This window comes from Monomorium pharaonis, chromosome 5 (assembly GCF_013373865.1).
Source record: "Monomorium pharaonis isolate MP-MQ-018 chromosome 5, ASM1337386v2, whole genome shotgun sequence".
Taxonomy (NCBI): Eukaryota; Metazoa; Arthropoda; class Insecta; order Hymenoptera; family Formicidae; genus Monomorium; species Monomorium pharaonis.
This window is the reverse complement of record NC_050471.1, coordinates 17,673,646-17,697,132: the sequence shown is the minus strand read 5'-3', so window position 1 is coordinate 17,697,132 and position 23,487 is coordinate 17,673,646. Positions and strand designations below refer to the sequence as shown.

The 23,487-nt window shown below is 32.3% G+C and overlaps 3 protein-coding genes across 7 annotated transcripts in view; 2 read left to right on the top strand and 1 right to left on the bottom strand.

Annotated features, from left to right (window-relative positions):
• Positions 1-1,389: 1,389 nt before the first annotated feature.
• On the top strand, positions 1,390-7,211 carry LOC118645776. Its single transcript, XM_036287483.1, has 5 exons — positions 1,390-4,065; positions 4,897-5,010; positions 5,362-5,525; positions 5,659-5,995; positions 6,628-7,211. Exons 1-5 carry the CDS (start codon positions 1,413-1,415, stop codon positions 7,209-7,211), a joined length of 3,852 nt encoding a protein of 1,283 aa, XP_036143376.1. The 5' UTR covers positions 1,390-1,412.
• Positions 7,212-10,624: 3,413 nt separating this feature from the next.
• LOC118645901 lies at positions 10,625-13,382 on the top strand. Its single transcript, XM_036287804.1, has one exon. It carries the CDS (start codon positions 11,273-11,275, stop codon positions 12,008-12,010), a length of 738 nt encoding a protein of 245 aa, XP_036143697.1. The 5' UTR covers positions 10,625-11,272; the 3' UTR covers positions 12,011-13,382.
• A 411-nt stretch (positions 13,383-13,793) lies between these two features.
• LOC105833172 (vacuolar protein sorting-associated protein 41 homolog) overlaps positions 13,794-23,487 on the bottom strand; it is a 44,482-nt gene continuing 34,788 nt past the window's right edge. For 3 of the 5 annotated variants that reach the window (XM_036287798.1, XM_036287799.1, XM_036287801.1), the window contains 5 exons: positions 23,044-23,380; positions 20,153-20,389; positions 15,761-15,805; positions 14,100-14,173; positions 13,794-14,018 (listed from right to left, as the gene is read on the bottom strand). In XM_036287798.1, the coding sequence (XP_036143691.1) occupies positions 13,965-14,018; positions 14,100-14,173; positions 15,761-15,805; positions 20,153-20,389; positions 23,044-23,380 (747 nt within the window). In that variant the 3' untranslated portion in view covers positions 13,794-13,964. Of the gene's footprint in view, positions 14,019-14,099; positions 14,174-15,760; positions 15,806-20,152; positions 20,406-23,043; positions 23,381-23,487 lie in introns of those variants that run through there. The other 2 variants (XM_036287800.1, XM_036287802.1) reach the window with 2 other exon arrangements.

Genomic DNA, 23,487 nt, shown 5'->3' with positions numbered 1-23,487 from the left:
TAGAAGCTGTGCCAAATTTTGACGGGGGAAATATTCCATTCATATATTTTGTCGAGGGTTGTGAAGAAGCGTTCAGCATGATCACTCCCGTTCAAGAAATAAATTTAGTTCGAGCAGTACGAAATAAATTAAAAGGAGACGCACATAAAACTATTTTAGGAAAAACATTTAATTCAATGCAGGAATTTGTAGAATTTTTGAGAACAAAATACGGTTCAAGGAAAACAGTATATGAAGCTCAAGGACGTTTAGCGTATTTATGTCAAAAGAAAGATGAAAAAGTTGTAGCATATGCGAATCGAGTCCGCGAATTAGGTAAACGAATTTTAGACGCTCAAAAAAGAGAAACCGGACAAATAAGTTTTGAATTTCGAAATTCAATTGATAAACATTTAAAGTCGAGTTTCACGCGGGGATTAAATAAAGAAATAATAATAAATAAAGAAGGAACTTTTGAAGAGGTAGAAAGTCGTGCAATTGAAGCTGAAAGAGAATTAGAGACCGCTAATATGATAAGACGCGTAGTACTTGCAGAGAATATAACGACCGAAAAACGAGCTCCAGTGCGATATATGAAAGGTGAAACCGTGACATGCCAGTATTGTAATAAGAAGGGACATACGGCAGACAAATGTTGGCAAATTAAATCTCGAGAAAATAATCGGAGTCCAAATCAAAATAAATTTTATCCACAGTCCAAAAGCTTTAATAATATTAGTAATAATAACAATAATAACCCAAGACAGTCAACATTTTCCGGAAATACGCAAAATTCAAGAAATGAAAATTCAGGCGCGATAATAACTTGCAGATATTGTAAAAAGATTGGTCATACTTTAGAAGAATGTCGGAAAAGAATATATAATAACAGTGTCCGTCAGAATGCGCAGAGTCAGGGAAACGAAAAGGTTCCCGAGAGGACAGGGGCGACCCCGGGAAATGTCAAGACTCGCCCCACGCGAATAATTTCGGGGGAACCGGAATTAAATTCCAAACAGTAAATATAGCTCAAATAGAGGAGGTCCCATCAGTAAAATTAAATAGTCAAAATTTTATTAATGATTTAAAATTTTTAATAGACAGCGGATCAGGACCAAATATTATTAAAAGAAATTTAATAACACCTGAAACCACAGTGGATAGGAAAGAAACTCTAAGACTAAGTGGAATTACAACGCACTATGTGGACACCTTAGGGCAGGCACAGGTAGACATCTTAGGATGTCCAGTCGTTTCATTTGGTCGAAGAAAATTTTCCGATTCCACAAGATGGAATTTTGGGAACAGACTTTTTCAAACAATTTCAAGCAAAAGTTAATTATGAGCGAAATCAATTAGAATGGGATAATATAAATATACCTTTTGAAGAAAAGGAAGAAATATTTGTAATTCCTCCTAGAGCTGTTTCAGTAATGCATATTAAAATCAGAAATCCGGAATTAAAAGTAGGATATGTTCCGCGATTAAATGTAACAGAAGGAATTTATTTAGGAGACGCTTTAGTCTCAGTTAAAGATAATAAGGCATACTTACGAGTTATTAATACAAATGAAGAAGAAGAAAAAGTTTATATTCCTGAAGTTAAAATATATGAGTTTGAAATCGATCAAATTCCTAATTCAGATACAAACTCGAATTACTTAGGTAATTCAAATCCAAAATCAAATTCAAACTCTGATACAAACTCGAATTACTTAGGTAATTCAAATTCAAAATCGAATTCTAATTTTAAACCTTGTCTTAATATTAAATCAGAAAACAGAAAGGAGAAAATAATTAATGCGCTAAGACTAGAACATTTAAATTCAGAAGAGAGAGAACATGTTGAAGATTTAATAGAAAAGTACGCAGATCGTTTCCATTTACCTGAAGAAAAACTTGAACATACAAATGTCTTAAAACACAGAATTCCAACAATTAATGACATTCCAATTAATACGCGACAATATAGATATCCAGTTGTTCATAAAGATGAAATTAATAAACAAGTTAATGACTTACTGGAACAAAATATAATTAAGCCATCGAAGTCACCGTATAATACGCCTGTATGGATAGTGCCCAAGAAGGCAGACTCAAAGGGAAATAAGAGATGGAGAATGGTATTAGATTTCCGTGACCTAAATGATAAGACAGTAGGTGACGCATACCCACTACCAAACGTAACGGAGATATTAGATCAGCTGGGAGGCGCGAAATATTTTTCGGTATTTGACCTTGCATCAGGTTTTCATCAGATTAAAATGCATCCGGAAGATAGTCATAAAACAGCATTTACAACTCCCCATGGTCATTACGAATTTGATAGAATGCCTTTTGGACTTAAAAATGCTCCTGCAACTTTTCAAAGATTAATGGATTTAGTTTTAACAGGAATTCAGGGAAATGAAATGTTTGTATATCTAGACGATATAATATTATATTCAAGTTCATTAACAGAACATGCAATTAAATTTGAAAAATTAATGTCTCGATTACGTGAAGCAAATTTAAAATTACAACCAGATAAATGTGAATTTTTGAGAAAGGAAGTAATTTATTTAGGACATGTAATAGGAAAAAATGGAGTCCGACCAGATCCTAAAAAGATAGAAGCAGTGCAAAATTTTCCAATTCCTAAAACTCCAAAAAATGTTAAACAATTTCTGGGTTTAGCGGGATACTATCGTAGATTTATCAAAGGATTTTCAAAAATAGCCAAACCTTTAACTAATTTATTAAAAAAGGATTCTGCTTTTATTTGGGGAGAAAAAGAAAAAGAAAGTTTTGATATACTAAGAAATGCACTTTGTCAGGAACCAATATTACAATATCCAGATTTTACAAAACCGTTTCTTTTAACAACCGATGCATCCGGAACTGCAATCGGAGCAATTTTAAGTCAAGGACAGATAGGGAAGGATCAACCAATTAGTTTTGCCTCGCAAGTATTAAATGACGCCGAAAAAAATTATTCAACAATAGAAAAGGAACTTTTAGCAATAGTATACGTTGTGCAACATTTTAGACCTTATCTTTATGGAAAAAAATTTCAATTAGTAACAGATCATAAACCGTTAATTTGGATTAATAAAATTAAAGACCCAACCTCACGTTTAGCAAGATGGAGAATAAAATTGGCAGAATACGATTATGAAATAATTTATAAGCCTGGAAAGATAAATGAAAATGCTGACGCTTTATCTAGAAACCCCACGACAAAAATATATCCAATAAATCCTTTTTATGACTTAATAGAAGAATGTCCAGAAGCAAGACAAAGAAATGCAAATCCTAAACCTTTACCAGCTTCACCAAGAAGGGGAATTATGATAGAAGAACCGGAACCAATTGTTTCAAGAATGCAAACCAGGAAATTTGAAAAATCACAAAGAGAAAGTGTACCTTTTACTCGCAGGGAGTTAGAAGAGCCATCTTCGATTGAACACACAATTCAAGCACAAATACATAATTATCCAACAAATCAAACAAACAACACCTTATCAATCACAGAAACAAATAACACTCATTCAGAAACAAATAATACTCATTCGGAAACAGAAAATATTGAAAACGAAATTCAGGAAACACTTGAAACAGAAACAATACCTTTAAGAAACTGTAGCAACAATAATTTTAACACTTCACAAATAATAATACCACCTAATCTTTTACAAATAATAAACAATTTAACAGGAGACGAGGATGAAAAAATTGAGAGCGGTGAAATAAACGAAAGAGAAGAAGAAAGAATAGAAGAAGATAATAACGACGAAGTAAGTGACCGTGACGAAGACAGTGACGATGACCTTAGTGATAAAGACATTGATGAAACATATAATGAAATCAATTTGGACAAAGGGACAGATAATATTGAAAGACAAATAATAACGCGTGGACAAAGACATAGTATAATAAACAGTCGTGATCAAATTTATATGAGAAAAGAAAATTATTTATACTTTTTAACCGCGGATGGAAAACCTTGTGATGAGGGCTCGAAACAACTTCAAAAACAAAATTTAATCCCTAAAATAAAAGAAAAGGAAGTAGGAGATTTTGAAATTTTTAAAAAGGGAAATAAAACACATTTAATTTTTATTTGTAAAGAAAATAATAAAGAAAAGATAACAAAGGAAATTTTATTAGAATTTACAAATAAACTTCGTCAAATAATTAAAGAAAACTCAATCAAAATAGTAAATATAGCCAAAACAAAAGAGTTAGATAATTTCTTATGGGACGAAATCTTAAGTTTTATACGAGAATCAATTCTCGGAATTCCAATCAAAATAATAATTTGTCATGGCTTAGTTAAAGTACCAGAAATTAATGATAGGAAAGACATTATTGAAGAAGCACATTCATCCAAAATAGGAGGTCATAAAGGAATAACTAAAACCTATAATCGAATAAGACAAAATTTTTATTGGAATAATATTAAAGATGATATTAGAAATTATATTAATCAATGTTTACAATGTCAAATCAAAAAATTAGTAAGAATTAAAACTAAACAGCCAATGATAATAACAGATACCCCTTATTCTTCTTTTGAAAAAATTTCAACAGATATAGTAGGACCATTACCAGAAACTTCGAAAGGAAATTTATATATTTTAACAATACAAGATCATTTAACAAAATTTTCTCTTGCAATACCTCTTAAATCAATTACTGCAATTAAAGTTGCTGATGCAATTTTAAAATATTTTATATGTATTTTTGGAGCCCCTAAAACAATTTTAACAGACCAAGGAAGAAATTTTACGAGTAATTTAATGAAAAGATTTGCAAAACAATTCAAAATTAAACAACTTAAAACAACGGCCTTTTATCCACAAGCTAACGGAGCTTTAAAAAGGTCACATTTAATATTAATAGAATATTTAAAGCAATATGTAAATAAATTTACAGAATGGGATGAATTACTGGAATATGCAACATTTTCATATAATACAAGTACTCATGAATCGACTGGATATACTCCTTATGAGTTGGTATTTGGCAAAATAGCCAGACAACCATCCAGTGAAATAATAGAAGATATAAGAAAAGAACAAACATATGATGATTATTTATCTCAATTAATAACAAATATACATGATTTGCAAGAATTAGCAAGAAAATATTTAATTGAATCAAAAATAAAAACAAAACATTATTATGATAGAAAAATTAATCCTCAAACCTTTCAAATAAATGACGAGGTTTTTCTATTAAGTGAACCTAAAAAAGGAAAACTAGGAGATCAATATTCAGGACCACATTTTGTAATAGATATTTTACCTAACGGAAATATTAAAATTCAAAATAAAGGAAAATTTAAAATTGTTCATCCAAATAAATTGCGAAAAATTAAATAAATCCTTAATCTTATAGGCCTGAACATGAAGATAATAATTTGGTTAACAATCATTTGGATTTGCAACATTCAAGGAGCCAAAGGAATTATTGGATATGACTGCGCAACAACCAACCTTAATGTGACAACAATTTCATTATTGGATATAGAAGATTGTGAAATTCCTGTAATCAAACCTCATGTATAAGAAACGAAAATTCAATTGTTACAATTGTCAAAATTCGACAAACATTATACAATGTAAAATTGTAATTTCAAGAACAATTTATTATTGCGGAATGAATTCACATATTTCAACTGTATCAAATGCGCAGGCAGAATATATTTTAGAAACTACTTTAGATCAATGTAAAGGAATGCATAACACAGGAACACTTGTAATAAACGTAAATCATATTATTAATGGATTAAGAGTAAATCAAACAACTTCACGACCAATAACTTTCGCGGGATCCGTAAATTCAAACGGACTATGTTATGGAACACAGTATTCAGATCCTTATGGAACTTGGCAAAATGTAGTCGTACAAGGAATAATAACAATTACTTTAAATTCTTATCAGGCATCAGTAAATATTGAAGCAAATAAAATTCATTTAAAGTCGGGAAAAATTTGTCAATATTCGGATGGAAATTGCATAGATATTGAAGGTAGATATACATTTTGGGAAACCATAAAAAACGATCATTGTAAATTTAATCATTATGACGTTTTATTTGAAGGAAAAGCAAATAAAATGGTCAGTCAAGTGGATGAAAAATTAGAAATAATTTATTCCTTGTCAACGCAAGAAATAATATTTGCATTAAAACAAACAGGCGAAGAACTTCTTTGTGGATATACATTTGTTAAAACGGAACACCCAAAACTCTTAATCTTTGAAATTAAAAATGGAGAAATTATAACAAATAAACGCCAAATTTCAGTAGAAAATTTAGACATCTTTGCATATGTAAATTCAAAATTTGTTTATGTTGAAAGACATATTCGTACACAAATAAATCAATTATACACAGACATTTTAAAACAAAGTTGTAATTTAGAACAACAAATAATGAAAAATGCATTAAGCTTGGCAATACAATCACCGGATAATTTTGCATATCAGATTATGAAAGGACCAGGATATATGGCAGTAATCTCAGGAGAGGTAGTGCACATAATTGAGTGTACGCCAGTGGAAGTAAAAATTCGAGAAACAAAAGAGTGCAACAATTACCAGTACTAAAAGGAAATGAAACATATTTCTGGGCTCCAAAAACTCATATACTTTTTAAAACAGGAACTCAGATTACTTGCAATAGAGTAATCCCAGCAACATATTATCTAAATGATGGATGGTATCAAATAACTCCAGCAATAGAATTCAGCAAGACACCACAAACTTTAAAACCAATGTCAAAACCAACATGGCAATATAATGATCCAGGAGCTCTAGCAGTGAGCGGCATTTATACTAATAATGAACTTGAAAATTTGAGAGATCACATTATGTTTTCGGCAGAAAAGAACAGTATATTAAATACAATGGCACGCGGCGTAAAAGGAGAACCAACGTTATCTCAAGGAATATCACTATCGCACCTTTTGGACGAAAATTCTTTAGAAAAAATAACAAAAAGTACATGGAAGAAAATCTGGGGAACATTTTTGTCAGTCGGAAACGCGAGCGCAGGAGTAATTGGAATATACTTCTTTATCAGAACAGTTAAACTTATCATAGACACTATCATTCATGGATATGCATTACATACAATCTATGGATGGTCAATTCATCTTATTGGAGCATTATGGGACTCAGTGACAAATTTATTATTACATCTGGCCAAAATAGGAAATGAAGAAAAATCAAGAGAAGGGGAATGAACAACAGGAATGAAGAATCAAAGGAAGAAAATCAAAATTCTGAAGAATTTAAAGAAGATCAAACACCTAAACTTGAAAAAGAAAACGCAAAAATAAACACTTACAATATTCAACATAAACAAATTGCAAGTTATCACATTGAAAATGAAAAAGAAAAGATAATCCACAATGAAGTACCAAAATTATACCCATTGTTATAATTTATAAATAATTTGTTTAAATTTGTAAAAAAACAATAAGTGGAAAAACCTTTTAATTAACATTTACTAAAAGATTAATTTTCAAATAGATACATTTTTAAATAACCGCTTATTGTACTTATTGAATTAATAAATGGAATTCAAGCCTCTACCTGTAACAAAAGAAGACACGCGAATTAAACAGGTAGGAATAAGGTGTCAATAGATAAGAGAATCGGAAAGAAACGATCGCGAAATAATTCAGTGCAAGTTCAATCGCACAATACGCTACGTCTCAGTGTCAACCGAATCGACAACCGCAGAAAAGACATTTTAAAGAAAATTCAAATTTAAAAGGACTTTGATCTCAAAAGGTAAATTCAAATTTAAATAATAATTTTAAACAACGAAAGTATTCGAAAATTTTAAATTTCAAGGATGGCTCCACCTGTTCCTAAAGAAATCGTGGTAGACGTTAAAGAGATCGACGGAGTTAAGCCGATTGACCACCCGGTCAGGTATCAACAATACCTACGAAGCACCTGCTTAACACCAAAAGAAAGGTGCTTCGTTGAAAATGAGTATCCATGGAGACGCGTGTGCCTGAGGTGCTACAGACCAAGCAGGCTTCGGATGCATTTTCGAAGCCAACGCTCTCATGGATACAAGTCAAGGCTTTCGAAGGACGAAAGCTTTGAGACAATCTCGGAGTGTTTTCGGTGTCCAAGGCAAATCATGGACGTAAAACCTGCCCGTGATTGCAGAAGATGCCTCGAAGTATTTTTGGAAAATGAAGAAGAAATTAATAACGCAGTATCCGTAGACATTTTAAGTTTTGAAAAATTTGAGTAATTTAAAATTGTATATAATATTATGTTATTAACTATTATAAACAAGTACTATTATTATTACTAACCATTACTTTTAAGCAATTATTATATTAATCTAAACAAGTACTATTATTATCACTAACCATTACTTTTAAGCAATTATTATCCAAATATATTATTTATAATTCACTATTAACATTTATATAATAATAACCAATTTTTATACTATTATAATATTCTGGAATATAAATATATAAGCAATTAAACTTATATAAATGCAACTATTATTAATCCTAATATAAAACACTCATACGTGGTAATTTAAATACCACATATGACTAAAAGGGGGAAGGTACATAAATAAACTATTTTTAAAAATAAGCCTGAAGCGGGCAAAGATAAGAAGTAGCATACCGGACAAGGTGTTAGGTTGCACCTCGGGAGAATACCTTCCTCCTACGCGAAGAGTCCAATCGCCCCTCCATGTCGCATGATGTAATAGCTAGGAAGTGTGTCTCTTTCTTTCTCTTTCTCACTCTCTCTCAGTGTCCGTTTCTCCATTCGAAAAGAGATTAAGCGAACGCATATAAAACATCAAACTACATAATCAATTCATTAACCTTGCTCTAATAATTAAAATAATGCAAATCAACATTAAATAAATAAAAATTAGTAGATAAATTAAAGAAAAAGATAACATGAAGCCGTTTTACAATTAACTTTAAATGATAAAATGTTTCCTAGCAACGAGACACCATGCGATATATCGAAATTTACTAACAAACAAGCGACATATAAATCTTCCGACCAAAGTTATTATTATTATTATTATTTATTATGAATATCATGTTTTAAAGATAAAGCTCATACGTAGTAATAAAGTACTACGTATGACTTAAGGGGGAAGGTGTAACGTACGCGGGAACATTTAAACTAAATTGTAATAATTACTTAAAAAAAACTAAATTTAAATAATAGAATATATGAGTATTGATTTCTTATTCGGTTGCTGTATTGATTTCTTATTCGGTTGCCGACATTATCAAGTGCAGGTCGATATCGGAATCAAAATCGATTGAGCATAGGGTTACACCCTGAGACAAAACCTTCCTCCTCCACAAGAAAATAAGTTTGCGTAGGGGAAAAAAATGCGGCTTAAGTAGAGGGAAATTAAGTATAAATAAATGAGCTAAATGCTCAGCGTCAGTGAGTCTTAATCTCAGTCTTAGTCTTGAATCTTAAGTCTTAAGTCTAAGTCAATTGCGATACTACTCGGGTTAGTCCGACAGTTATTCAGTTAGTCTGGGATTGTCGTGATCTTAAACTTGAGCGTTCTTAAATCAAAGTCCTTAGTGGACCAATTCTAGAATTCAGGCTCAGTTTGTTGTTTCGAAGTAGATTTTGGAATTAAAGGTAATTTAGTTAAATACTTCTCAAGTTCATTTAGTTTTCCTTTCAATCTCTGTCGCTGCCTTTTGAGTAGCAACAGGTCAAAACTAAACTCTGTCGCTGCCTTTGAGTGGCAACAGATTCAATTCAAACTCTGTCGCTGCCGAGAGCATTGAGGCAGATCTTTCGGGCCCTGTCGCTGACATTTGTGTGGCAACAGACCTGAATCCTGACTCTCACTCAGGTGTGGCAACTGAGTGTAATTATATTAAACTTAACTCTAATATTAAATGCCCAAAAAGGGTGGTAGGCGTGTAAGAATTAAAAAACTAAGATATCAAATTAATCAAGCGATAATCTTTAATCGTGATCCTCTGAAATTTATTTACGAATTAGATAAACTCTTGATTCAACCCTCCCAAAAGCCTAAAGAATTAAATAAATATAAACTTATCAGGATTGATTTTAATATTAACTTTCCTCATTTCAAAAATATAAAGAAAAAAAGATCCAAGATATCAAACTTATAAAATTCGCTATCTTTTTGGTGAAGATTAATATTTCTCACAAACTTGTCCATCCCCGGGTAAATTACTTAAATGTATTGACCCAAAACGGACATAAAATCAGAACGTGACACTTGTATTCAGTTACAGTGAATAGATCGCGATCCCGCAAGGCAGAGTGTCGCGTCTATGAGCTCGTTGTCCACGACCCCGCAAAGCAGAGTGTCGTGCTTGTGTATTTACAATAAGTTATCTCGGCGATACACGACCTCGCAAAGCAGAGTGTCGTGTGTTGTCTTAGTTTGTCTACTTCGGATTGACCCGCTCTTCACCTTCTTTCGCCGGTTTATATATCCGATAATTCGGTAGTTGGATCGAAAGAAGGGGAGGATTGCGTGAGGGCGTAAATCGGTCAGTATTCCAAATTATTGCTTAGACAGCAAGTGCTGTCTAAGGAGCATTGCGCTAATTGTCGAGCGAATTGCGCGAAACCTCGCGCGATGCGCTCGATGCTGACTACAGCTGACCGACTTACGTCATCGTGTTACTGACACCTTATCGTTATGAGTGTGTCACTCATAACAGAATTTAAGAACTGTACATGGAGAAATTTGTCAATCGTTTTCAGCAGCATGTTTGGCTTTAGGTTTGATTGAAGATGATGATGAATGGAAACGAGCTATAAATGAAGCTGTTGGATGGATGATGCCAAGACAACTTCGTAGATTATTTGTACGTATATTATTACATTGTCAACCGTTGCATCCCGAAGAGTTCTGGGAAAGTTTTAAAGTAGCAATGTCTGAAGATTATATTCGACATTTTGGAATGATACAAGAACAAAAGAAAGCATATGCACAAATCAATGCCATGTTGTGTGCTGAAAGCAAAAGTCTTGCTGATTTTCCACAAATGGAACAATTGCAAGAAAATAACAAAGATGATTTTATGACACTTGAACAAGTTATGGAAATTGGTACCAAACAATATAATCAATTAAATAAAAAGCAAAAAGAAATAATAGAATTAATATAAAACAGATTAGACAATAATAGTCATAACAATAATTGTTTTTATATTGATGGTCCAGGTGGTTCAGGTAAAACGTTTATATACACAAATATTTATTATTTAGCCAAAATTCGAAATAAACATGTATGTACGATGGCTTTTACGGACATTGCAGCGACGTTACTGCCTGCGGGAAAACGGTTCATAAGACTTTTAGATTGCCAGTTCCATTATTTGCTGATTCATCATCCAGCATTAAAATACAATCAAAAGAAGCGCAATATTTAAAAGAAATAGATATTTATATTTGGGATGAAGCGCCAATGGCACCCCGATATGCTTTAGAGATTATGGATCAAACGTTGCGTGACATTATGAATAACTTACCTTTTGGAGGAAAAATTATCGAACTAAGTGGTGATTTCAGGCAACTTCTTCCTATTAAGATACATAGTATCCGATGTGAAATCGTAAATCTTTCTATAAAGTTTAGTTATACTTGGAAAAATTTTGTAAGTTTTTCTTTAACGGAAAACATGCGAGTTCTTCCAAAGGAAACTGATTTTGCAAAGTTTTTATTAGATATGGGAAATGGCTCATTAAATAATTCAAATGATAATATACAACTTCCAGATTGTTGTATTGCATCCATTAATGCTGATATTGTAGAGGATATATATGGTGATCTAATACAAAATAAAGAATTTAATAAAATGGCTAAGTGTGCGATACTTTCTGCAAGAAATGCTGATGTAGATGAAATTAATAAACGAGTTGTCGAATTATTAGATATATCTGAAGAACGAATTTATACAAGTATAGATAGTACCGAAAATTGCGGTGATAACGGTGACATTGGAAAAAATTTATTACCAGAATATTAAAACTGGTCTTGAACCCAGCTCACACGGATAGCAAAACAGTAGGCGCGCATTTAGCACCCACGGCCACCGCGCTTCATGTCGAAAAGTGGCTTTCCATTTTACTTACCTTACCGGTCGAAAATGCATATATTTAAAAGTAATTTTCTCAGAAACTAGAGCTCATTCACCCAAAAGCCAAAACACGGTTTTTGTTCTTTCACCTTCCTTTTCGAATGCACTATGGCTCGTTTGAAAGTAGACGTAGCAAATGTTAGCATCTCCTTGTCAGTGTGCTGCAAGTTTGCTAAGACTAATATTGAACATCAAGAGTCAGAAAAGAGATTGTAGTTGAGCATTTTTGCATTCTAAGACGGAATGTCTTCCAGCTCAAGAGAGAGCTAATCCCTTCAAACATTCAGGAAGACAACTCATGCTGCAAGAAGAATATCTACAACAAGGCCAAACACAGGCTTTGACACTGGTCAGATGAAGAGTGCACAATACTGTTTGTGCTCTAGAATTATTTTTATCATTGAGAAACCATTGATTGAATGAGTTGAAAATTTACACAAGTTAAAAATTTTTAAAAAATTACATAAACATTATTAAACACCAAGATCTGCTTCAATTAAAAAATAGTATTGACTTCATTTAAAAGTACGTTCACTGAGTGGCTAAATAACAAAGATAATTTGTTGGATTGAAAGGTAAAACTTAATCATCTTCAACTACTACTTAAGGGGATGCTGGAGATGGGTCTGTTTTACCGATTAAACGCGATTATTGTTTTTCTAAAAAATCTTTTTGATTACACAGAATTAAAAATCCTTCTCCAGAATTAAAATATAGACACTAACGGAGTGCGCAGTACACAAGTTTATATGAAAAACGAACAAAAATTAGAAAATTACAGTTTTGTGATCGACTCCTGTAGTCGACTCGTAAAAACATTTGCTGCGTATAAAAGTTTTAGACTTTGTACGTACAAAACAAGCGTGCCTCGCACATTGCATTAAAAGCAAGAACAATTCTGTGCTTTTAGAAATGAGCTTAGACGCTTCAGTATAATGATTTCTTTTAATGAAAATCTTGTATGTATGTGTGAGTGCGGATTCGGAAAAAGTCGGTAAGTAATATGAAAAAAAATTTTTGTTTCTCGATATAAAATCCAATTCACAGATTGATATTAATATGTGTACTTTAATTCTAGAAAAGAATTTCCAAATCTATAAAAGAAATATATACGAAATCTCATTAATGATGTGCACAAATGACTCTACATTATCGACCCCAATCAAGTTTGAGAAGCAGTCCAGCATCCCCTTAACTATTTAGTGAGCGGTTATGTTTCTAGATGCCTATTCTTTTCACTTAATTTTGTAAATAAAAAAAACATTTGAATTTTAACATTGGTCTTATTATATGTTTATAAATACAATGGACTCCAAATAAAAAATAAGTAAAAAATAAAAAAGAAACTAAATACTATTTTCTAAATCAGTTTTAAAATTATTAATAACAAAAATAAAATTTCTTGTTCCTATATTTTTAAACATCAGTTATCTTTAATTTAGTCTTTAATTTAAATCTATAAAAATTTCTAGTCATGTAACTAGATAATTTTAACTTGTCAAAAGTTTGCAGAATTGAAAATCATTCATCTTTGATGGAGAATCCCACATAAATAAATAACAATTGCCATAAATACCTTATTCGGTTCAGATTATTTTAGGTCAAAATAAGGGCACATTATTTCATATACAATTCCATACAATCACTCCTAATTATAAAATTTCTTTTATAAGTTATTTTATAAATAATTTCAATTTATTATATAAAAACTTGTTTATACATTAGTCCAACATAATCTTGATACCAAGATATACTCTATACCAAGATACTTGGTTGAAATATTAAACCTGTTAAAGCTTTAGCTATTGCACATGTCGCATAATAAAGTACAACTTCACCTTCATCATTTTCTATTAGGCGTCATTTCTTTTTGTGAATTACATATCACACAATTTTCCTAGAAAGCAAAAAGCACTGTAGTGATCAATAAATAACAAAACAAAATAAATTGGAAATGTAAAAGAAATATCATACGTACAACCAAATTAAAATTAGGTAGACAATCTTCGTGAAAACAATGCTTACAATAAAATGCAACCATATTCCGCGGCTCTGGAAAAAGTTTAAAAGCGAATTAAAATAATTAAAGCGAATAAATATAATTAGAAAAATATATAAGTAGGTAATTATTTAGTTTAGAGAACACCGCCGATGACCTTGACCTTGACATATGTTGTCAAGAACATGATCCTGAGTAACTTTTCCTTATAACTCAATCGGCAGTCATTATTTGTTAAAAAGTTATTAACAAAAATTTTATAAATACAATACATGATATCTCTGCTTTACTTAAATTCGCAAATCCAATGTGGTGCATAGAACGCGTGAGCAGGTTAAAGGGGAAGGTTTTGCCCTCCCCCTACAATCCCGCATTAATTTTTATAAAGCACGCATAAATTAATAGATTTTTGGTAAAAATGCCAAATAGGGGACCCAACCCCAATAACTTGACATATGTTGTCAAGATCATGATCCTGAGTAATGTACAAAAGGTTTTAGCTGTCATTGTTTATTAAAAAGTTATAAACACAAGAAGTTTTATGAATTACATGTAATTTTCCAAAACTACATGTTTATAAAGATCACGTTTTGTACGAAAAATCGTGAAGTTATGTGGTATAAAGTATGTGTAAGCGGGGGAAGGGCTCCGTCCCTTCCCCTGCGCCCCTTTCCCATAATTTTTCCTAACCCTAACCCAACCAATTTTATTGCTATTTGGATAATGCAAAAACATTGGAAATAAACAACGTGAATCATGTTTAGCGTAGAAAGTCGCAAACCCATGTAGTACAGTACAAGCGTTTATTAATATCACAGTAAAAGTGTCGAATGGGTTTGCGACATCAAACAAGATCCACGCTGTTCGTTTCCAATGTTTCGTATTATCCAAAGCGACATTGGTTAGGTTAGGTTAGGTTAGAGTTAGGAAAAATTACGAAAAGGGAAAGCAGGGGGAAGGGCGGAGCCCCTCCTCCGCTTACACGTTCCTTTTTGCATCCCCCCTCCCTCGCTCCCTTATTCTGAGTCTGCTAACTTTGCTATTTCTGTACTCATCCTACCTTATACTCGCTTATTATATTTTGTCATTTCTACTTTGCAAAATTATTTGACCATTGCACTATTAGTAATGTTGGACTGCAGTTTACATCTCTTGTCAGCGTTCCGATGATCTTGAATTTGCTAATTTTTACTTATGTACTTCTTATAATGCTTGCAATTGACTCACCTCTTTGCTTGTAGTTTGTGACTGACCTTACTTTATATATATGCTTAGTTTTGATTATAAGTTTATTGTTAACTTTCATTGTTGCTTGACAAATTGTAAAATCTATGTTTCTGCTCAATCTTCTTTGCCCTACAGCCATTGCTCGGGCATAATAAACGCAATCAATCAATCAATCTCTCTCTCTCTGTGTGCGCGCGCATGCGTGTGTTCTATTCTACATAAATATTTATGACCAATGAAATTTATTATGAACAATGACCGCCGATTAAGTCATAAGGAAAAATTACTCAGGGTCATGTCCTTGATGACATATGTCAAGGTCAAGGTCATCGGTGCGGTGTCCCCTAAATTAAATAATTACCGACAAGTATAATTATAACCAATTACAAAATTTTAGTATCTTAAATAAATACCTCTTACAATTATCTTCCTATGGCAAGCTCCACACATTTGATCATCTAAAAAGAAAAAAATTTAGTAATCTTGCGTTATATAAAAAAACTTACTAATTCCCGTTACACACACGCACGAACGCACGCACGCACGCACGCACGCACGCACGCACGCACGCACGCACGCACGCACACACACTTATTATACATTAAACTTATTAAAATGTTTAATATAACAAATAGATTTAACCATGATTTTTCGAAGTCTTTTAAAGTTTTTTTATCAATTCTTAGATTAGTTAAAATTTTTCCAAATATTCAAGGTAAGTTAATATATTTTAAACTAAATTAAGTTATATTTAATAGTTTATGATATAATAATAAAATTGGGTAATTATACAGAATAGGGGCAACCTTACCGATTCAGTGACCTTGATAGATGTTATCAGGGTCATTATTCTGAACAACTTTTCCCTATATACGTTACTGCCGCTCGGCCTTACTTTACGAATTATATACAAAAATTTATTAACAAAAAAAGTGTAATAAATACGATACGACACTTCTTCACTGTGGTCGCACGCACGCACGCACGCACGCGCGCGCGCGCACACACACACACACACACACACACACACACACACACACACACACACACACACGCACGCACGCACGCACGCACGCACGCACGCATACACACACGGGGGGGAGGAGGGATGCGAGGGGAGTCTTCGGCCTTCCTCCCGCACTCACCGTCGGGGTGCTCCAGGTAAAAATTTGCAAAAATACGATGTGTATTTTGTTAAGGAATAACTATGGATATTTAGTAGAATTTCTATTTCAACGTCGTTATAATTTTCAGGAACGTATTGATGCTTTCTTTAATATAATGGCAACTATGTATACATTCTCTGAAGAATAAAAATGATAAAAATTATATTCTTTTATTACTGTAAATGTTTAAATTTTGTTTTGTGTGGAAAATCATAAAACTTATGTGATACAGAAAACGCGTGGGCGGGGGAGGGGCGGAGCCCCTTTTCACACAAAATGAAACTAAAACATTCTTTAAATTTTTTTACCCCTTTTTTACACCTCCCCCTGCTTACAGAGCAAAGCAGAAGGACGAAGCTTCTCCTCCTGCAACTTGTCCACGCGTTTTCTGCACACTACTCTCCCCTCTGTTTCAAAACTAATGAAATTGAAGCAAGAAGTTAAAGAAAAATTTCTGTGTATAACTCGAAAACTAAGGCCGAGCGGCAGTAACATGCATAGGGAAAAGTTGTTCAGAATTACCCTGACAACATATATCAAGGTCATTGAAATCTTTGAGGTCGCCCATATTCTGCATAATTACCTAAAATTTATTTAAAATCAAGAAAAGATCAATGACAGTCATAATACATTTTAATCCAATATTTGATTTTTTATATTAACTGATGCAAAAAAAATGAGACAAAAATTTTGACCGATTTTGACCGAATCTTCAAAGTGATGCAACTTTGCGAAAAATTATCCAAATTACATGTAATTTTTTTTTAATTAAAGGGCAAAGATTTTACTTTAAGAATCCTTAGGCCAAAATTTGATTTGTTAAGTGTGAACTTTTTGTATCGCATGAAAACCAAACATAATGGTTTTTTAATTGAAAAAAGTAAAAGTTTGTTATTATTTTTCACAAGTCTCTCATTAAAATCTGGCTAATAATAATCCAGATTCTTAAAGTTCATTCTTTTCTAAGCAATTTAAAAAAAAATACATGTCGATACGATGTTTTTTTTATTGCACACGAGTTTGAAATTGGCACTGCATTTTAGGGTATTTTAGCAAAATAAATACGATATTTTTTTAATATCATAAATTTTGAGTATCAATGATATTGCACATTGATTTTATTCGTGTTTAACTCAATCATACCGCTGTCATCAAAGTGACCCGATCTGCACCACGTCGAGAATGACGATCGGATTTTATACATCATGTAGCCCTGAAAAGGCTGATTTTTTAAAATAAAATTTGAACTTTTATTTTTTATGTATGATATGTGTATATGTATGTTTACGTGTATGTGTGGGTTTATGAGTATAGATGAATGTGATCTTCTGTTGATTTCAGTGAAATTGGTGCGTCAGCTATCCGTTATAGTCAGATCAGTAAGTACAAATTTCCACCAATGAATTTCAGAGCCACATGATGTACAAAATCCAACCGTCATTCTCCACGTGGTGCACGTCGGGTCACTTTAATGACAGCGGTGTGATTGAGTTAAACACGAATAAAATCAATGTGCAATATCATATTGATACTCAAAATTCATGATATTCAAAAAATACTGTATTTATTCGCTAAAATACCCTAAAATGCAATACAAATTTCAAACTCGTACGCAATCAACAAAAAACATCATATCGAGATGTATTTTTCTTTTTAAATTGCTTAGAAAAGCATGAACTTTAAGAATCTGGATTAATATTAGCCAGATTTTAACAAGAAACTTGTGAAAAATGATAACAAACTTTTACTTTTTTCAATTAAAAAAAACATGTTTGGTTTTCATGCCATACAAAAGGTTCGCACTTAATAAATCAAACTTTCGCCTAGAAATTCTCAAAGTAGAGTCTTTGCCCTTTAATTTAAAAAAAAGTACATGTAATTTGGATAATTTTTCGCAAAGTTGCATCACTTTGAAGATTGCCTAAAAATCGGTTAAAATTTTTGTCTCGTTTTTTTTGCGCCAGTGTATTTTCTAGTTCTTTTTAAACTACACACTGTTACTATCGATCTTAAAACGCAACTCTTAAAATACATTAGAATAGTAATATCAAAATATTAAATTGATTATCAATTTAATAATATATATGCTAACAAGTATCTATAACATTTCCCGTCCTGAAATACTGTAAAGAATTTATTGAAAAAAAAATGGTCTTGGAAGAAAAAAAAAGATGGTCTTAGCAAAACTGGAACTTAGCAAAACATTATCACAAAAACAAAATCCAAAAAGCGTTTTAAAACTTGAAACTTCTTCTTTCAAACGTTTTTTGGCAATTTTAATTATCCTTTTTTTACCAATGTGGCACAATGAAAAAGCTTGACCCATTAAAAAAAAATTTTTTAATACTTTGCTGCGCTGCGTAAAAAAATCATAGAGAAGAATTTCTGTTATTTGTATCTTATAGCGAGATCTTCTCCCTTTATTTTAAGTGGCTGTTCATTGCTGTGCGATTTTTTTTTATTTATTAAGATTTTAAGAAAAAAATGGTCACTTTTACTTTCATCGCTTATTACTCGTAAACAGATCAACATACAGCGCTCAGCAAAAAAACATTGAAAAGCTGAAAGTTCACACTTTCAAATGTTATTATTAATTTTTTCATAGATTTACTTTTTCAAACAAATCGCGTTCAAAGATTACGGTTTTCATTTAATTCAATATATTGTCGTGAAGAAAGGTCCAATCACATCGCTAAAGCAAAGTTTTATAGTACGATTACTCCCCAGTAATAAACACTAACATTCTTTGATCAATTACTGCTTGTAAACGTTCTCATATGTTTATGCATCATCTTTCAATAATTTCTTGTGGAATTTCGTCCCAAATTTGTCTAAGCGCTTCTCCCAACCGAGTTAACGCCTTTTTCAACCAGCTTCCGGCAACTTAAAAAATTTCTTTTTATGTCGGTAGATAAGAAATCTATAATTTTGAAATCTTTATTGACACTTCTTCGTCACTCCTGTGGTCGCACGCACGCACGCATGCACGCAAGCACACGCGCGCGCGCACAAGAGAGTGCAATGGAGGGGGCCTTCGATACTTTGTTGATGATAAATTACATACTTTTGGTTAAAGTAGATAAGAGTTGTATAAACGTGCTTTTCAATTAAATAATTTAAAATAGGAAATCTATACAATTTATAGGCAAAGCTTTAAATCCACGCTATGTATCATTTCACATTGTTCTGGTCTCCGCCCCTATCTCCATGACACAGAACAATGTGAAAACAAATACCGCGGATTTAAATTTTTTCCTATAAATTATAAATTTCCTAGTTACAGACATCAAAAAAAATGTTTGCGTTGACCCCAAAAATCTTTCTTACATGTTTTTTTTCTTTAAAAGAAACCTATTTATAAAATTTAAACAAAATCACAGCATGGTCGATTTTCAGAAAAACAGCTCGGAAAATTTCTAAATTCATATATTTACCTCCTCTACATTTATGCCAAATTTCATTAAAATTGAAATTTTCGGGTTTGTGAGGTATCATTGTAAGTTAAAAACTTTCAATTTTTTAATTTTATTATTTCCCTTTAAACTTTAATTACTTTTTAATTACTTACTCCACAACTCTACAAATATTTATATATAAATTTTTATCTTTTGAACTCAATGATTTAATAAAGCTACTAACCATCGACAAATATGCCCTTTTGATGACAACGAACAAGTCTTTCATGAAGATTGAAATAATCATTAGACAATATTTTTTTGCAACCTTCCTGCACAGACACCTGCAGATTGTAGTCGCACATCATTTTAACCAATGCTTTTTTTAAGCCTGGAATTTCCAAAGTAGGTTCTATTCTTTGTACCATAACCCTAGGATCAACATAGGTGCCAATCTTTTGAAGAAGGAATGTAATAGCCGCTGCAATATATGGAAACTATTATTTGAATTACATTTTACTTAAATTAAATCTTGAAATCAACTTATACAGTACAGAAACTTGCAGCAACATTGCTAGAGTATTGCAGAGACACTTTCTTTTTGCAACATGGTAAATATGTATTATAACAGCAACCTTTGTAACTTTTCTATTTTGTTTATTTTAGTCTCTAAAAAAAGATTCTAAGGAAGAAAATCATATTCCGGCCTTTTGAAAAATTCAATGGTGGCTTTAAAGTGAAATTTAACTACTACTCTCACATAATCGATAAACCTTTACAAAAGGGGACCCAGCTCTGATGACCACGACCATGACATATATTGTCAAAGTCATCCTCCTAAGTAGTGTTCAAGAGATTTTAGCCGTCACTCGTGATTCATTAAAAAATTATAAACAAAAAAGTTTTATAATTTGCTGTAATTTTCTGATACCATGTATCAGTAAAAAGAAATATGGATAAATCTTAACAAAAAAGGACCCAGCCTCAGTGACTTGACATATGTTAACGTATGTTGTCCTTCTGAATTATTAACGTTATTAAAGTTATTAACAAAAGAAATTTTATACGATACATGACATCTCTGCTTTATTTAAAGTTGCAAACCCATGTGGTGCAGAGAACGCGTGGGCGGAATGCAAGAGGAGGGCTTCGCTCTCCTCCTACATTCTTGCATTAATTTTTATAAAGCACACATTTTTGCGTGCTTTAAAATAAGAAAGTCTATTAATTTATTATTATCCTAATCTTTTATGCAAAGTCGCAAACCCGTGCGCAGAGAACGCGTGAGCAGGATGCAAGAGCAGGTCTTCGCCCTCCCCCTACATCTCCACATTAATTTTTATAATCATAAATTAATAAATTTTCTTATTTTAAAACACGCAAAAATGCGTGCTTTATAAAAACTAATCCAGGGATGTAGGGGAAGGGCTTCGCCCTCCTCTTGCATCCCGCCATTACGTTCTCTGCACCACATGTATTTGCAACTTTAAATAAAGCAGACATATCATGTATCGTATTCATAAAACTTCTTTTGTTAATAACTTTAATAACGTTAATAACTCAGAAGGACAACATATGTTAACATATGTCAAGTCACTGGTACTGGGTCCCCTTTTGTTAAGATTTATATTTCTTTTTACTTGTACATGGTATCAGCAAATTACAGTAAATTATGAAACTTTTTTGATTATAACTTTTTAACGAATCATGAGCGGTGGCTAAAATCTCTTGAACATTAATCAGGAGTGTGACCTTGACAACATATAATTATGAATTTAGTTTTAGAACCCCTGCACAGACTTTTGCATAACACGAAACGTATAAGAGAATTAACCAATCAAAGGTCTTTATTTCTATCCTGGAGAGGGAAATAGACGACTCTGATTGATTAATTCTCTTATGCATCATACACTATGCGTTATGCAAAAGTCTGTGCGGAAGCCCTTATTCAAAATTTCATTTAACAATTATTAGCTGTCAACTCTCTTCAATATTATACGATACTCTTTCAAATATAATATTTGAAAAGTTTTTCAGTAACATTGATCATGAATTCAATTTCAGAATTACAATTGTGTGTGTGTGTGTGTGTGTGTGTGTGTGTGTGTGTGTGTGTGTGTGTGTGTGTGTGTGTGGGTGTGGGTGTGGGTGTGGGTGTGGGTGTGTGTGTGTGTGTGTGTGTGTGTGTGTGTGTGTGTGTGTGTGTGTGTGTGTGTGTGTGTGTGTGTGTGTGTGTGTGTGTGTGTGTGTACACATATATAAAATCTATTAGCATACAAAATATATACATAAAATCAATTGGTAGTTTACTTTCACCTGTTTAAAATATTATTGTAACATTATTAAATCATATTGTATATCTATTTTAACTCTAAATATACACTTTAAAATTTTATAATCATTATAAAAAACTAATAACCCACTAATATATATAAAACGCGATTAATTATATGGAAAATTGGGTTCCGATAACATAAATTAGTTATAAACCAGAGGCACACGATACTTGTTTTCATGGTGGATTGCTTACTAGGTAGAAATACTTTGTTCTGATTGGTGCATTTTTAAAGATAGATAAAAATGGATCAATAAAAACAGAGTATTTCCGGTAAGTAATCCAGCACGAAAACAAATATCGTGTGCCGCTGGCTCTACATGTATTTCATAATTTATAATATAGTCAACAAAAAATTATCAGACATAAGGCTCGATAATGTATAATTTTTTCGCTAAAAGGTATTAAAGATGTTTGTGCTTAGCGCTGAATACTTTTTGATAGCGCGTAAAAGCACCGTAAATACATTTATAACATTCGTAGTGCCTCAGTTACGGAGCGCGTAAATGTATTTATAGTCAAAATTACCAACTCGTAACTGCAAGTGTTTCATTTTTTATAGATATACTCGATATCAGGTCTTATCCTTCCTTATTAACAACATTATAACAAATTCTGCTAAGAAAACAGTGTTTGCATTGAAATGGATATTATGAATTTACTCTTTGCAGTAATATTTCAGTAACGTTTTGTAATTTATCAATCTTGCAATGAAATATTTACGCAATGTTTCTGCAAACTTTTTTCTATATTGTAGGAAAGACATTTGGACAATTTTCGAAAAACAATCCAATTCATACCAGGTTTGTCAAGTGAGTAATTAACTAAATCATTCCACAACTCTTCGTCGTCATGTTCCTGGCAAAATGCAATTGCACTTTCCATATCGTTGAGCTCTCTCGTCATGAGCGCCAAAGCTTCCGAAGTGTTTCCGATTCGGCCTAACAGATATACCATTTCTGGATAAAATCGGCGCTGACTACAAATATCCAAAGCCTGTTGTATTGGATAATTATCGGAACGACGTAAAAGCGGCAATAACTTGTCTCTCGAATAATCGGCATACAATCGTACCAGAAGACCATGGTACTTTCCCTTCGAATCCTTTGTATCTCTCTTATCTAATGCATCTAGATACTAAAACAGGAATAAAATGATAAAATTAAGGCCCAGTTATACCAACGTATTTTCACTTTAAATTCGATTTAATTTACTTTCTATCTTTTTCTAAGAATTAAAAAAAA